Source organism: Trichosurus vulpecula, chromosome 8 (assembly GCF_011100635.1).
Source record: "Trichosurus vulpecula isolate mTriVul1 chromosome 8, mTriVul1.pri, whole genome shotgun sequence".
Taxonomy (NCBI): domain Eukaryota; kingdom Metazoa; phylum Chordata; class Mammalia; order Diprotodontia; family Phalangeridae; genus Trichosurus; species Trichosurus vulpecula.
Genome location: NC_050580.1, coordinates 127,097,084 through 127,113,452, shown reverse-complemented (window position 1 = coordinate 127,113,452; position 16,369 = coordinate 127,097,084). Strand labels below are relative to the sequence as shown.

Below are 16,369 nucleotides of genomic sequence, written 5' to 3'. Positions count from 1 at the left end.
GACAGATTTTGTAGCACCTTAGGATGGTGACTTGAACTTGGCAAGGCCATTTAGATGCTCTCTTGCCATTTCCTCATTTATCTGTTAATCATTTTTGTTCTATCTTTCTTAGTCCAAAGACCATTTTTTAGCAAAAATAAAATAAACAAAATAAGAGTTGAATAGTTCTTTTTTTTTCACACTATCATCTGTTATCCTCAACCACCCACCCCAAGCAACAGTCTTATTCATTTTTGAATGCTTTTCCCTTCTCCAAATTAGCTTAAAAAACTTTTTTGTTGTCCTTAGCATTCACAGCTAGCTTCAGCTCATTCTAACCTTTGACCCTCCTGAAAATATTCTCACAAGCCTACTACTCTGTTTTTGTGTTCATTCTCCACTACTTGCTTCTATTTCCATCATCTATACATATATATATATATATATATATATATATATATATATATATATATATATATATATATATATATATATATATTTAAATCTGCATTGGTTAATGAGTTCACAAGGGTTTTACATTAGTCTCTTTAGACAACTCCCTCATTTCTTCCTCCCTGGAACAGCTTTTGTTTGTGTCTTGAAGATTTCTTTCTGGAGTATAACTGATCTCTCCTGGGTTAACTTTTCTTGTAGGATTTAAGGCTAAGGTAACTTATCTATTTAAAAAAAAACAAAAAACCTTTGAAATTCATCCTTCTTTAATATAAACTGCTTCCAGACTATACTTGGCTTTTCTCTTCTCTAACTTGTATTCTAAGATGGAATGAAAACTTCCCTTCTGTGTTACTATCATATTTTTATTTGTAGATCCAGAATATAATTTGTTTCTGCCACCTTTTCAAGGATAGAAGGCCAGCCAATAATATAACAAAATTTAACAAATATTCAGATAGCTGGATATAAGTCTTATGTGCCTCCTCTGTCATGCTTCCATGATGACAGATATGTGTTCTTCCTGAAGTCTTCCCTCCATTTTCTTCTCCTAGTCAGGTGATCTGCCAAGGGGCTATTGTCCTATAACAATATCATTTGTATTTCTTTCTCTATTGGTCTTCATTCAAAAGATCTCCACTATGCTTCCTCATTGAAACTCCTGGATTTTTTCACAAAGGCCAATTTGATAGAGTTGAACACATGACTAATGTTTCTAAGTAGAGCCTTGTTTGCCACTAGACTGGCCAAATTATTTTGACTTTAGGCCTTGGTTACATCTATTGCTTTCTTGTTCTTGTTTAGCTCTATGTAGAATGATGCATAGCCCTTTTAACCTTGATTAGTGACAGTATAGTATGATGAAAAGAGAATTAGATTTGGAGGCAGGCGACTGAGGTTGTATTTCTGGCTAGTCTGCTTATTTTCTAGGTCATTATGGTCAAGTCATTTAATTTCCTACATCTCAGTTCCTTTAAAATGGGGATAATTGTATTTTCAGTATCTCACAATTGTGAGGAAAGTGATGAAGAAGTAGTATGGAACGGTGAAAAGTCTTGGAAGTCAGAGCACAGCTTGAATTTTCAGTTCTGAGATTTGTTACTGTGACTGTGAAGCCTTGGACAAGTCAGTGAATTCCTCTGATCCTGTTTCCAAAAATGTATGTAAAGTGGCTCTGCTGCATGCATAGACCTCATGAACTTGCTGGGTTGATGCAGCCTCTCTGTGTCAAGGAAGCTGGGGAGATTGCTTCTGGGGAGAATCACGGTAACATGTAAGGGAAGAAACTTGGAGAAATCTGAAACATATATAGACATTTTAGAACTGATTCTGGTTGGCTAACAATTGGTGAAGAAGAGACTGTAATTAGCTTTAAAGGCATTCAGTATTTCAGCTACTTCCTATTTCGTCTCATTTGTATTTTTTTGCTCATGGTGTCTGGTGAAGGGAGTGGAATCTCTAAACTTGGGAGTTTTGAAAATATAGGAGAGTTAGCCGTAGGAATATGAGAGTCAGAGTCCAGGCTTTTGTGATTGTCTTTCATTCTCAAAGAGGATCATGACATCAGGGAAATGATGACATGACTTGCAGTTGACTTTTTGAGTGAGGGAAGGCTGTGCGAGGTCACCAGCCTCACTCTGTCCTCCAGAGCCATCTGGGTCCAATGGTTTGATACTCACCAGGATGACTAGAGATGGCCCAGGATGCATTAGGAGACCTTAGCCCTTCCAGGCTAAAATCTTTTTAGGTTCTCACTTTGAGTGAGGTAACACCCATTCAATGAATAGGCCTCTTTAAGAAGCTAATCAAGGGATGGCCCCTTTAATCAAAAACTAAAACAAAAAAATACAAAACAAAAAAGCAAAAAAAAAACCAAACTGGGAGGGGAACACCCTGAAGGTTCCCACCCAAAAGAGAAACAGTTACTATTTAGTGTTTACAGTCACTCTGTGTTAGGAAGGCAGGGACCTATTGTATAATCTATGAGCTCCAGAGTGAGTTGGGTTTAAGGCTTGGTTTTTGAGAAAGAAATACAGCCAGTGAGCCCAAAGTTAAGGAGGCAGCCTTCTGCTACTGAAATGTACCTTGCTTTGGGCAAAGCACCCTCAGGTGAGGAGAGGAGAAGAGAGGGGAAGGGAGGGGAAGGGAGGGGAGGGCACAGTACTCTCAGGTTGTGTTTGCAGAGTCCAGGCTAGTTTTTGCAGAAAGAAAGAGCAAATCCATCCTTGGGAGGACCTTTGGGCCCACGGACCAGTAAAAGCTGAGTCAGGGATTCATGCAATACCACATAAAGACATCAAATGGTAAAACCAGTGCTCTGCAGGAACTGAGCTAAGTTATGAATTTTATCTCTTCTCTTTCCCCAGTCCTCCACTGAAGTGGTGTATGGACACAATACTCCGCAGTAATTGTGGGAAATACACTTTTTCTCTCAGATATCTTTGAAATAAATATCCCTTAGTAAAAGCCAATTGATATTAAATGGTTAAATGGAACTAGAGAGCTGGTCACAGGCACCTCAAAATGGAGGAAACATAGCTTGTAGGGGCTTAAATCTGTAACAGTAGAGAAGAGAACCACCCCAAGCTCTCAGAGTACTCTGATGGAACCCCACAAAATGATGAAGCAGGCTTATCTCTGGGAAAGAGGGCCAGAGCAAAAAACACTACATGTAAAATAGACATAAAATTATTTGTGATACATACCATTCAAGATTGTCCTTAAGAAAGCACTCATTAACTTCAAAGTGTTAGAGAAATGTGAATTATTGTCATTACATAAGTGTGAATTGATGTTATTATCTACTGTAGTTACTTACTTCCCTGGATTCTTTTGTAGCAACATGTGAACAAGTCTCTCTCTTCCTATACTTCCTCCCTTAGTCTGGGTTAAGTTTTAACATCAGCCATTGTTCTCTGACCTCTCACTACTCAGTGTCTTTTCTCCTCTGTTTCCTCCAGTCCATGCCTAAAATAATCTCTTCTAACCACGACTACCTCATCTGTCCCTTGTAGTTTTCATCCCTGTTGGTTCATTTCTTTCCTTTCTGATCTTCTTTCTTCCCTCCACTACTTTCTCCACTACTCAAATACGGGAAACTGATTCCTAGTATTTTTTTTTTCTTGCTTCTTATCATTGAAATACTGATGCATCATGAATTATGCAATGCTAAAGCCAAAACCATTCAAATATAATTAAGATAGCTTTCGGTCTACAGAAGAAAGGAGTGCTCATATAGTTTGGAGAATAGTGAATTTCATAACCCCTATCTCTTAATTTTTAATTAAAATTTCCCTAGACTGTTACTTAGTCCATTTGAAGAATTTCCTTAAATTTCTGTGCCTGGATTGTTATTTGCTTATTAAAGGTTCACTGTCATTGACACCAAGATTAAAGAACTAAGTTGTGGTCTACCTTGTAGACTTTTATAGTCACTGGGATAGATTTAGTTAATTTTAGCTGATACTTCCATACCTCCAGCAGTATTAGATAGGAGCTGTTAAAGCTGTAGTTGTCAATTACAAGAAAAAAAAAAGAACACGTTTTATTTGTGTTGTGTGCTATTTACAGCTGTTGTCCATTATGGATTCTCAGGAGCCCCATTTGCCACTACAACTGTACAATCCCATAAGTTTAACTCAGCGTTGTGACTGCAAAACTGTCTTAAATCACAAGAAGGAGAGAGAAGAAAATCATCTGAAATGAAAAAAATGCCGCTTGTCTTTGTGACAAACCACCATTCTTTGCTGTTCACTGTTTCAGAACGCTCAAAACTGTACACATCGTTTTGCAGTGTATTTGCAGTGAAACAAAATATAAATCTGACCCTCTGAAGAAGAGAGAAGAATGCTATTGATGTCTTTGCAACGGCTTGAGTTGGGCTTAGTGACTAATATACCACATTGTGCTAGGCATAGCAGGCAATAGCAACTCACTGGCTGGGACAATGGGAGTATTCATTCTGGGTCTAAAATTTATAAGAGCTTATGTTACTTTTTATTTCTTCTTGCTGGGAACATTGTTGTTCAATATGCTGCAAATGAACAAAGTTCAAACACCACAATGAAACTGATACAGAATTATGGAACTGAAAATAGGCCACTGATTGGGTTCAGATTCATCAAGCTGCTTTCTTTCTCAACAGGCTTTTTATTGGAGTTCCAATACAGCTTTCTTTAGAAAGAGTGAAATATGGCTGGGAGCAGGCAATATAGTGAGAACCGCCTACCTCTAGTTAATTTCAACTCTGCTCAGCTAGTTAACTATAGATGTGTTTCTCCCACAGTGTTTTATAAAGAACATAGAAAAGGCAGCAAACCCTGATCTGAAAAACTCACTTATGGAATAGGAAGGTCTTTGCTTTTTCCTGATTTTATCAAATTTGCAGAATTTTTCCATAGAGCCTGTTGCACGGATATGATTGCAGAGATTAAAAATAAAAGAAAAAAAAAAGGAAAACAACAAAAGCAATTCATTGCTTTATCCTCTCCATTCCCAAAGGGGATGACCCAGTTTTGTTTGTTTATTTTTTTAATTTTTTTTTTTTTTTTTACTATTGGAGAAGTGAAGGTAGAAAGAATAGAAAGAAATGCATGATTTTGTCTATGGTACAGGGTTAAATGGGGATAAGAACCCCATAAAATTCTGCCTTTGACTGCTATGGTTAGTGCAAAAGGAAGGGGGGCTAGAAAGAAGTGCTGTTTTAAATTTGGAACACAACCTCCAGAGTCACATTTCATTCACATTCATAGCATCCTTGAGAGATAGATAAAGTTGTTGATTATTATCCCAAATTTGCAGATGAGGCAACTGAGCTACAGAAAGCTGCTGTGAGTGACACAACAGTGCCCAACCAAATGAGCATCAGTCCAGAAGCAGAATTTAGGTATTCCTGACTCCCAGATTGATCTCTGATCCATAAGCCTAAAGATAAACCCATGTATGGATGTAATTTTATGTATCTGACAGATGGAGGTAAAAGTAAGAATTTATTCACAGTTGTGTCAGGAATACTGACATTATGATTGTCATAGAATTTTACACGTTGGAAGGGGCCTTAAAGAATATCTAATCCAACTCTATCATTTTACAGGTAAGAAATTTGAGAACCAAGGAAATCAAGGTCACACAGCTTGTTAAGTTACAGAGCCAAATCTCAAGCCAACCTCAGGCCAACTGACTTCCATTCTGGTGTTATTTCCACTATAGCATGCTTTTCCTTCATTTGTGTCACTGGGCATCTGTCCTCTTGCATCATCAGGCTGAACTATTTGGATGGGTTGTTGATTCAAGGCAAACTCAACTAGTGTTTGCCTGATTGATCTCTAGTCAGCCTGTCTCTGGCCATCACACCAGATTATGCTTCAATCTACCTGTCCACTCCAAACATCTTGTCTTCTGTCCTGCTGTGCCACCTCCAAATCTGGGTTAGCACCTCTGGACCAGCTGCCAGAAAAAATATCCCAAATGTATGTGTATATGTGTGTTGGGGATAGAGGGCAGAGGGAATAACCCTGGAAGAAGGTAATCTTTTGTTAGAATTCCAGGCTGAGTTATTTTAATTGGTTGAGTACAAACTCAACACGTTCTATCTAGCTAGCTAGTGTCTACTCTGGACCCTCACACTAGTTCATTCTTCACATCCCAATGTCTTCCTCAGCTATCTTGCAATTTTACCCTGCTGCTTCATGTGGATACCCTGCCACCCTTCATCTACTTACTCTGTGCCCAGCAATCAAATAAATGCTACTGTATTGCCATTGCTCTTGGAAAGATGGAAAGGGCACCTACCTTAAGGGAAGATCATGCCTGTGATGCCTCAGATACCCCTTTCTTTAGCCACCACTCCCATATATATGTTGTTCCTCAAATTAGAATGGAAATACCTCCAGGACAAAGACTACTTCTTTCTTTCTTTCTTTCTTTCTTTTCCTTTCTTTCTTTCTTTCTTTCTTTCTTTCTTTCTTTCTTTCTTTCTTTCTTTCTTTCTTTCTTTCTTTCTTCCCTTCCTATCTACCTTCCTTCCTTCTTTCTTTCTCTTTCTTTCTTTTCTTCTTCTTTTCTTCTTCAGCAGCTCTTAGCACAGTGTTTGGCACATAATAAGCACTCAATAACTTCTTTTTTCCCTCTTTATTTACTCATTCATTCGTCACCAAGAAATTTTAATGTTTCCTGATTAAAGATACTTTTGGTATATTGTGTTGGTAAGCAAAATGGCCTTTGTTTTCTTTGAGTAACTCAGTGTATTTCATTGAGCCTTACTAGGTGCTAAGCCCCAGGCCCAAACCCCTATTAGGCGTAAAACCTTAGTGGGTGTGGATTGGCAACTAAGGTGGGGCCCAAGGTGGGGCTAACTCTAGGGAGGACCTAGTTTACATGTCTGGGACAGCAGAGGCTTTTAGGCCAAGTGGGTTTAAGTCGCCTCTTTGTGACAATTCTAGGTCACGTGGGTGAGTCGCATGTGTGACTCACCCCTGACCGTGAAAAAGATATAAAACCAGGGGTTGGCTGTCTCTTCTTTGGAGCTCTTTCTCACAGCAGTGGTGGCACATGTGACTCTGGGCCAGCCCTTGTTCTGAGCTCCTGGGCTGAACCTGGATGTTGGTAACTATGAATTGTATTGGGTCTGTCTGTTGATGTTTGTAATTTGTTTGTATGTTGCGCTAAAGTTCAGGGTGCTGGTTTTTTCCCCTGAACTAAATGAATGATATTTGTATGCTGAATTAAAGTAAGCTTGTCAACCCCTTCACGTAGTTTTCCTTAGTTAAGCAGATCAAAAGAACCTGTGCTTTTGCAGCGTGCTGGCAGCTTTCTGGGTGTTGGCTGTTGGTGGATCTTACACCCCCGCAGAAGCTGCTAGCTGGATTGTGGAAACATATATTTACACAGAGTAAGAGATATAAGCTCTATATTCATCTAGCTTAGACCTTAAGACAGAAAAGCCATATGTACAGGTTCATATTTACGCATATTCCGAGAGAAATTACTCATAATGCTTTGCACTCCAATCCATATTCTGTACAGCCACCAAAATGAATTTCTTAAATCAAGGGTCTGACCATGCTGCAAACCCTTCTCAACCAGGTATAGTAACTCCATATTATCTCTAGAATCACATATAAAATTCTCTTTTGTGGATCTAAAGTTCATCACACCCTGGCTCCATTTTTCCTTTGTAACAATAGTACACATTTCTCTCCTCTATTCACTTTATGCTTCAGCTATATTGACTTTTCCTTTTTTTTCCTCCATGAAACACACTATCTGTCTCTAAACCTTTCCAATGACTTCCCCCCCCCAAGACCTATAATACCCTCTTTCCCTTCTTTTACTTCTTAGAATTCCTGGTTCCCTTCAAGACTTAACTCATGTAACCTTCTCTATGATAGCTCCTTTCCCAGCTCCATCCAAGATTTCCTGCTTTGGATATGTTTAGTACATATCTATATCACAGCATGTTGATTCTCTCACTAGAATATAAGCTCTTTGAGGACAGGTACTTGTAACAACAATGCTACGTGCCACTACTGTGGCTATGTAAGGCCAATAGCACCAGCACATAGGAGGGCTGCTAGCACAGGTTCTTTTATCTGCTTTTCTAAGAAAAGCAACTTTAAGGGGTTAACAATCTTACTTTAATTAAAGATACATATATCATTCACTTAGTTCAGGGGGAAAAGCCAGCACCCTGAGCTTCAGAGAGAATACAAACAGAAATTACAAGCAGAAATTGTATAAACAGAGCAAAATGACACAAATCGACAGACAGTCTTCTAGCTGTCTGACCAAGACATTACATACATAGTTACCAGAAAGAGAAGCACCAGCATCTGGGTTTTTCAAAGATGGGGGACTCCTTAACAGCTACCCAAGAGTCTCATCTGGTCAAATCACATGACACTCTTCCAGTGAGTGATCCCCAAATCTCATTGTATATATATACTTCTTCAGGGTCAGAGGGCGTTACAACCATGTGACTCAAACCCATGTGACCTTGGCCTTCCTGTGACTTAAGCAGGTCATCAAAGACTCCTGATTCAATCAAAGACTCTTGATTGAAACAAAGGCAAGACTCAATGGCACTTGATTGCCTTAGTGCTGAGAAGCACTCCCAAACAAAAGACAAAAAAGTCCCACTTTACTTACCATTACAGTACTGTTTCACTCTTGCCTTATGTTCTGAGCTTTTAGCATAGCGTATCACATAATAGGTGCTTAATATATCCAATTGCATATAGGTAAAAAGGCCTTTGCCTTTTTGCTCACCAAAGGCTGCTGTTTGTGTTTGGAAGTTAAGTAGATACTTCATCTGCCTTTTTATGCTAATGGAATTCGAGGAAGAACTCTATTCTGTTATTATACAAGTATAGTCTTTATTCCCATCTTGCACCTGTAATGATGATGATGATGATGATGATACAAGACATAATAGCAACTGTGCAACATTCCATAGCAAGCTGTAAGTCCCCCCTACATATTCTACAATCCACTGACTCTGGCCTCCTTGGTATTCCTCAAGCAAGGAACTCCATCTGCTAACTCCGTGCATTTTCTTTTCTCTTCTTTTCTTTTTTTTTTTTCATACATTTTCTTTGTCTGTCATCCATGCCTGGAATCCTCTCCCTCTTCATTTCTGCCTCCTGATTTTCCTGGCTTCTTTCCAATCCCAGATAAAATCCCACCTTCTAAAAGAAGCCTTTTCTGATTCTCTTTTTTGATTAATGTTTCCCCTCTATTAATTATCTCCAATTTATCATGTCTATAGCTCATCTGCATGCTTGCAAGTTGTCCCCCCATTAGACTGTGACTACCTCGAGAGCAGGGACTATTGATTGGATTTTTTATTCCTAGTGCTTAGCATAGAACCCATCACATTGCAGGTGCTTGTTTATTAACTTGGCTTGTCAAATAGCTAGCAAACAATGACCTGCTAGTTAGAATTATACAGTAGGTTCTTGCTATCATAAACTAGCAGGTGACAAATTCCTGTATTACAAATAAAGACCTTACAGAATTCTTCAAAGATGGAAAAAAAGATGCTAGAATTGTACCATTATTACATAGAGCTGTTTCCCAATAGCTTTGTTGTAACATTCATCCAGAACAAAATTGACCATATTTTAAATATATGTCATCATACTCAGTACTTCTAATCTCTAATCTGTATGGAATGAAGAACTTTCAAAATACAAAGACCTGGGAGAAGAAATCAAAATCATGAGGGAGCGTGATGTGACATGGCACAGCATCCCTATTGTTCTCTTTGCTGTTGTCCCAAATGTACTTTCAACGCGCCTACAGAAGATATGCTTAAATCAGAAGACTTTTATTCATTTGCAAGGAGGAGTTATGTAAATCAACCTGGGCGATAGTCTGTAAAACATTAACTACAAGTAGTTAATATTTTGTAATAGCTAACATTCACAAAGCATTTACTAAATGCCAGACATTACCCTAAATACTTTGCAATTATTATCTTATTTAATCCTCATAACAACTTTGAGATGTAGGAGCTATTATTATCCCTATTTTACACATGAGAAAATTGAGACAAGCAGAGATGAAGTGACTTGCCTAGGGTGACACAGCTAGTAAGTGACTGGGATTGGATTTGAACTCAGGTCTTCCTGACTCCAGGCCCAGTGCTCTGTCTACTGTACCACCTAGATGTCTAACAATAGTAGGATAGTGACCCATGCCATCTCTATTTTTAGCTGATTTCCTCTGGAAAAAAAGAGAATGAGAATAAAGATAATAAAATAGTAATTCATGTTCATAGGCATCTAGGTAGCATAGTGATAGAGTCAGGAAGTACTGAGTTGGAAGTCTGCCTCAGATACTTTCTAGATATGTGACCTTGGGGAAGTCACTTCATTCGTTCTTAGTTTTCTCTTTTGTAAAGTGGCAATAACTCCTGCCTTTTAAGTTTGTTGTGAGGCTCAAATGAAATAATAAATGTAACATGATCTGTAAACCTTAAAGTTTAAATACATGCTAGCTATTATAATATTATTATTAAAAATAATACTAGGAAGGTACATTTTAAAGTCAGCAAAATGCTGTTGTATACATCATTTTAGAAGTGCCTCATGCCGTATAAGAATTAGTTTATTTTCTTTTCCTATTATTATGGCTACTTTATGAGAACACAGACTCTTGCTCTCTGCTTTCAAACACAAGCAATTCTTATACTAGATATTGGCCTGGATACTGATTTCTACCTTATTCTAAGTCTCTATGGACCATGAGACTGGATATGGATAAAAAGTATGTACATGAAAGGCTATGTGGTGCAATAGAAAGAACATTAGAGAATCTAGAGACCTGGGTTGGAAGAGGCCCAGTCTCTGCCAAGGATTACTTAGAAGAGGACAGACAAATCACAACGTACTCTGGAAAGATAACTGGCTCTGGAGTCTGAGGTTTTAGGTTTAAATCCCATTTCTGATAATTAATACCTGAGTGACATTGGTTCATATCTTTACCTCCTCTTGTATAAAATGAGGTCCAATCTAGTTTTAAGTTTATAATCCTATGACATAAAACCCTATGTTTCTCTGTCCTGAGAATTATTGTACAATCTGCCTTTCCTCTTGTGAAGAAAGTAAGTTGCTCACCTTCAAGTGTTCTTTGTATGTGCTAGTATTATCTAGGTCAGATATGTTTTTAGAAATTGTGTATCTGTACATGTCTCCATCACAGCCATAGTTGCAACACTGAGGCCCTAGAAATCAAACCATTTAGATTATTCACATCTATCTATCTATCTATCTATCTATCTATCTATCTATCTATCTATCTATCCATTCATTTATTCATTCATTTATTTGTTTTATTTTCAGGACAGCGTCCCTATCAGGTGATTGTGGCCCGAGTTCACCCAGGAGAGAGCAATTCTAGCTGGGTAATGAAGGGCACCTTGGAGTTCCTTGTAAGCAGTGACCCCATTGCTGGACTCCTGAGGGAAAGCTTCATTTTCAAGATTATTCCGATGCTGAACCCAGATGGCGTCATCAATGGCAAGTAAGTCAGACACCTCTCCTGGTGCAGTTTTTAATGTCGCCATGGTAACATCTCACTGGATCCATCTTTCAGACCTCTCTTGACTGACCCTACACACTCATGTCTGTGAATATACTCAATTGGGCCCATGACAATATTCTTGATCTGTCTCAAACAGCATAAAGGATTCAGGCACATCTATGCTAGGTTTATGATATCTCAGAGAATGATAGTGTATAATTTCTCTGATTTCCATTTTTTTATATTCAGTTCAGTGACATCACATTTGTGCTATCTCTGTTGATGTAGTCAGTCCTGAAGATGCATTATTCTCCTCTCTTAGTAGACAGGATATTATATAGAAGAGGTATAAGACAGCTCCTCTCCTCATCCTATTCACAGATGTCCTCTAAATACAAATGAAGAAAGATTATACCTAGACTTTTGGTGCTCATTTTTAGTAATGATACTTCCTCTGTAGGCTCTTTTGATGGGAAATCAGTATTGCCTTTCTGTCCTCTGAAAACAGTGGTTACATGATAGAAGTCACACATTAAGACGGTAGCAGTGGCAAGATTTTATTGGACAAACATCTTTTTCATGGTCTAGCTTCCTAGACAACATAGAATCAGTTCACATGGCTGCTGAATTGGGTCCTTCTCAATAGAGAGAGCCTTGTTTGTCACAACTATACTAACTTAGCTTTACATAGTGAAAAATGCCTTTGAGTGCTACATGTTGAGTTTATTGCCTAAACACTCAAGTGTCTGAAGGTCATCAGTCTGCATTCCTGGTAAATATTCCTGTTCTGCATAGGAGGAATATGTCTCACTCCAGTATCTCATCATGGTATCCTAGGTTCTGAAAGGGTATGCTAGTGGAGGGCAAGCTCTGAAAAGCCCTACCAGATTGGAATGGCTACTACATAGGCCTGGTCAATAGAATGTGATGTGAGATGTTTGGGGAGGGCCATTGTCAAATTGGTTACAGAATGGTGAATTCTACCAAGATGGAAAGACTATTGTATAGATCTAGAAGACAATAGAATATCATCTGAGGAAATGTTTAGGGAGAGCTATTGACCAAGTTGGTTACAGGTTGATGAATACTGGGGACATAACATCTATCAAAGATGACCAGCTAGTGGAATGATTAGTCACACCAATGTAATCATTGATTCTTGAAGTATTGAAATTAAGAATAGAAGGATATATTTGCATGTGCGTGATCATTGTATTAGATGTTAAAGTGGTGTGGGAGAGGGCAGAGTTGCAGTTCTATCTTTCTTAATTTCAGAATGTCAGAATAGCTTTGTTGAATTATGCTATAGTCCATTGTTACTTTAATAATTTATCAGAATCATAAACCCATAGATTTTCAAGTTGGGCGTGACCTTAGGGATCATCTTTTTCAACCCTTTTATTTTACAGATGAATAAACTGAGACCTAGAGAAATTAAGGGGCTTGCCCAAGGTTCCACAACTAGTTAATGAAGGAGTAAGAGTGAATAGCAGTTTCCTACTCTCAGTTGAGTGCTTTTTTCCCACTGACTGTGCATGAGTATCAATATCATTGTGTATATTAGAATGTGAGAGAACATGTGTGAGACTGACTGTGTATTGCAAAAATAATACACTGTATTCATATAGGATCTTTCCTCATAGAGTTCAAATATTAGGCATCCCTTCATTATTATCACAATAGATTTGGGAAGGAGGGTTCTAGGGAAGGCAAGCCTTATAGGCTTCTAGATGTGTGACCTTCACAGAAATTTGGCCAAGGCCACTTGCTATGACTTTAACAGAGCCTAATCCAATATTTAGTTCACTAGATTGTCCCCCTCAGGAATGCACATAAGAATGGAGATGGAGTGAGGGTGTCTCCTCAGATCATACCACTCTAGAAGCATTGAAAACTTACAGGTTCCCGAATTGAGCTATGAAAGCAGTAGGACGTAAAAAGACAGAAGTTAAGGTTAGACATCCCCCTGAGAACAGAGCCCAGTACTGGCATAAAGTCTAGAGTCAATAAGTAGGCTGAGGAAATGAACAAACAACAACAACAACAATCACCAATAGAAAGCTACTATGGTGACAAGGAAACTCAAGACAAACTCTGAAGACAGCAATGACTTTTAAACATCTACAAGCAAAGACTCAAAAAATACAAGCTTAAGAAAAACTGGAAGACAAAGTGAAAGATTTTTTAAAAGAGCAAAATAATTAAACAAGAGTGGAAAATTGGGGAAAGAAATGAGAGCTGTACAAAAAATACGAAAAAAAAGAATTAACAGTTTTGTTAAAAAGGTTCTGTGGGCAGATAGATGGTCCAATGAATAGAGTGAGGGCCTGGAGTCAGGAAGACTCATCTTCCTGAATTCAGACCTGGCTTCAGACACTAGAAGAAGCAGTTAGATGGTGCAGTTGATAGAGTACCAGCCCTGGAGTCAGGAGGACCTGAGTTCAAATTCGGCTTCATATACTTGTGTATTGTGATTGGGCAAGTAACTTAACCCTATTGGATTCAGTTTTCTTATCTATAAAATGAGCTGGAAAAGGAAATGGTAAACCACATCAGTATCTTTGCCAAGAAAACCCCAAAATGGGGTCATAAGGAGTGAATGAAAGCATGTAACTGAAAAAGAGATGAAGGCATGACTAAAAATGACTGAAAAACAACAAAAACAAAACAGGCACAGAACAGTTTTGAAGAAAGTAGCTCCTTAAAATTTATAATTGGACAAATGGTAAAAGGGTACAAAACCTCACAGAATAAAATAAGTCTTTACACATCAGGATTATTCAAGTGGAAGGTAGTGACTCCATTAGACATCAAGAACAATAAAACAAAGTGAAAGGCTGACAAAATAGAAGAAAATGTGAAATATTTCATAAAAAAATAACTGAACTGGAAAATAGATTGGGGAGAGAAAATTTAAGAATCAATGAACTACCTGAAAACTATGAACAAAAAATGGGGTCTTGACATCATATTTCAAGAAATTTTAAAGGATACTTGCCTAGATATCTTAGAAATGGAGGGCAAAGTAGAATTTGAAAAAAAATCCACTGATTACCACCTGAAAGAAATCTCAATACAAAAGTTCCCAGGAAAATATAGTCAAAATCCCGAACTCTTTTGTCAAGGAGAAAATACTGTAAGCATCAAGAAAAAAATTCAAATACCATGGAATCATAGGATCACACAAGATTTAGCACCTATATACTATAAAGGAGTAGATGGCTTAAATTCTGATATTCCAGAACCAAAGGAGTTAGGATTATGCCCAAGAATAACCTATGCAGAAAAACTGAGTATAATTCTACAGAGGAAAGGGAAAGGATATTTAGTGAAATAGAGGAATTTTAAGTATTCCCAGTGGAAAGCACAGATATGAATGGAAAAATTTGACATCCAAACATGAGATGCAGGCAGAGCATAACAAGCTAAACTTGAGTGAGAAATTGTAAGGGACCAAACAAGGTTAAACTATTGATATTCATATATGAGAAGACGTTACATCTAACTCCTCAGAACTTTATCACCAAGAATGGTCTGAGTAGGAGTCCACCAAGACAGAGGGCCTAGGTATTAGTCTATTATGTTCGGATTATCTCAAAATAAGAATAGAAATGTGAAAAGGGGGATTTGCTGGGAGAGACAGAGAAGGAGAGAAAGAATGGAGAAATCCTCTCACCAACAATGTGCAGCAGATTGTTATTATTTTCTTCTCTATGGTGCAATAGAGACAGCACTTGAACCTCATTCCCATCTGAACTGGTTCAAAGAGGGAGGAATACACACACAGTTGGATACAGAAATTCATCTTGCCCAATAGGGAAATAGTTGTGAAAGAGGTTGAGAGAAATGGGTGGTGGTGGTAAAGGGGGAGAATAGGTTAAGGAAGACAGGGGTCACAAGCAAAACATGCTCTTGAGGAAGGGATAGGGCAAGAAGAGAATGCTAAGTATATGAGAATAATATGGAGGAAAATACACAGCAATCATAACTGTGAATGTGAATGGAATGAACTTATGCATAAATGGAAGAGGACAGCAGAAAGGATTAGAAACTAGACTTTAACACTATGTTTTTCTATATGTATTTCTATAAGAAACACACTTGAAACAGATACACATATAGTTAAGATAAGAAACTGGAGTAGACTCTATTATGCTTCAGCTGAAGTTAAAAAAAAACAAACCAAGGGTTATAATCATTATCTTAGACTGGGAAAAAATAGACCCAAATAAAAGAGATAAACAAAGAAACAACATTTTGCTAGAAGGTATAATAAATACTGAATTAATTTCAATACATCACCAAATGGCATAGCATCCAAATTCTTAAAGTAAAAGTTAAATGAATTATAAGAAGAAATAGTAAAGCTATAATAGTGGGGGAACTTCAATTTATTTTTCTCAGATATAGATAAATTTAACCATAAAATAAACAACAAAGAAATTAAAGAGATGAATAGGATTTTAGAAAAGTGAGATTTGCTAGATCTCTGAAAAATATTGAATGGGAATAGAAAGTAGTATTTCTATTTCTTAGCTGTGTATGGCACCTTCACAAAATTTGGCCATGTATTAGGGCATAAAAACTTCACAAACATGCAGAAAAACAGAAGTATTAATTTTTTTTCTGACCATAACTCAATAAAATTGCATTCAACTAATGGCCTTTGAAGCATAGATTAAAATTAATTGGAAACTAAATAACCTAATCCTAAAGAAAGAATGACTCAAAGAACAAATTATAGAAACAATCAATAATTTAATTAAAGATAATGATAATAATGAGAAAACAAACCACAATTTCTGGGTTTCAGCCAAAGCAGTACTTAGGGAAAATTTTATATCTCTAAATGCATACATCACTAAAAGAGAGCAAGAACATATCAACAAATTGGGCATGCACCAAAAAAACAAAA

At 37.5% G+C, this 16,369-nt stretch overlaps 1 protein-coding gene across 1 annotated transcript in view; it reads left to right on the top strand.

The window, feature by feature from the left end:
• The window catches only part of AGBL1 (ATP/GTP binding protein like 1), an 864,618-nt gene that overhangs the window by 257,459 nt on the left and 590,790 nt on the right, over positions 1 to 16,369 (top strand). Inside the window, exon 18 of the mRNA XM_036736570.1 lies at positions 11,274 to 11,454. Coding sequence (XP_036592465.1) covers positions 11,274 to 11,454 — 181 coding nt within the window. The remainder of the gene's footprint in view (positions 1 to 11,273; positions 11,455 to 16,369) is intronic.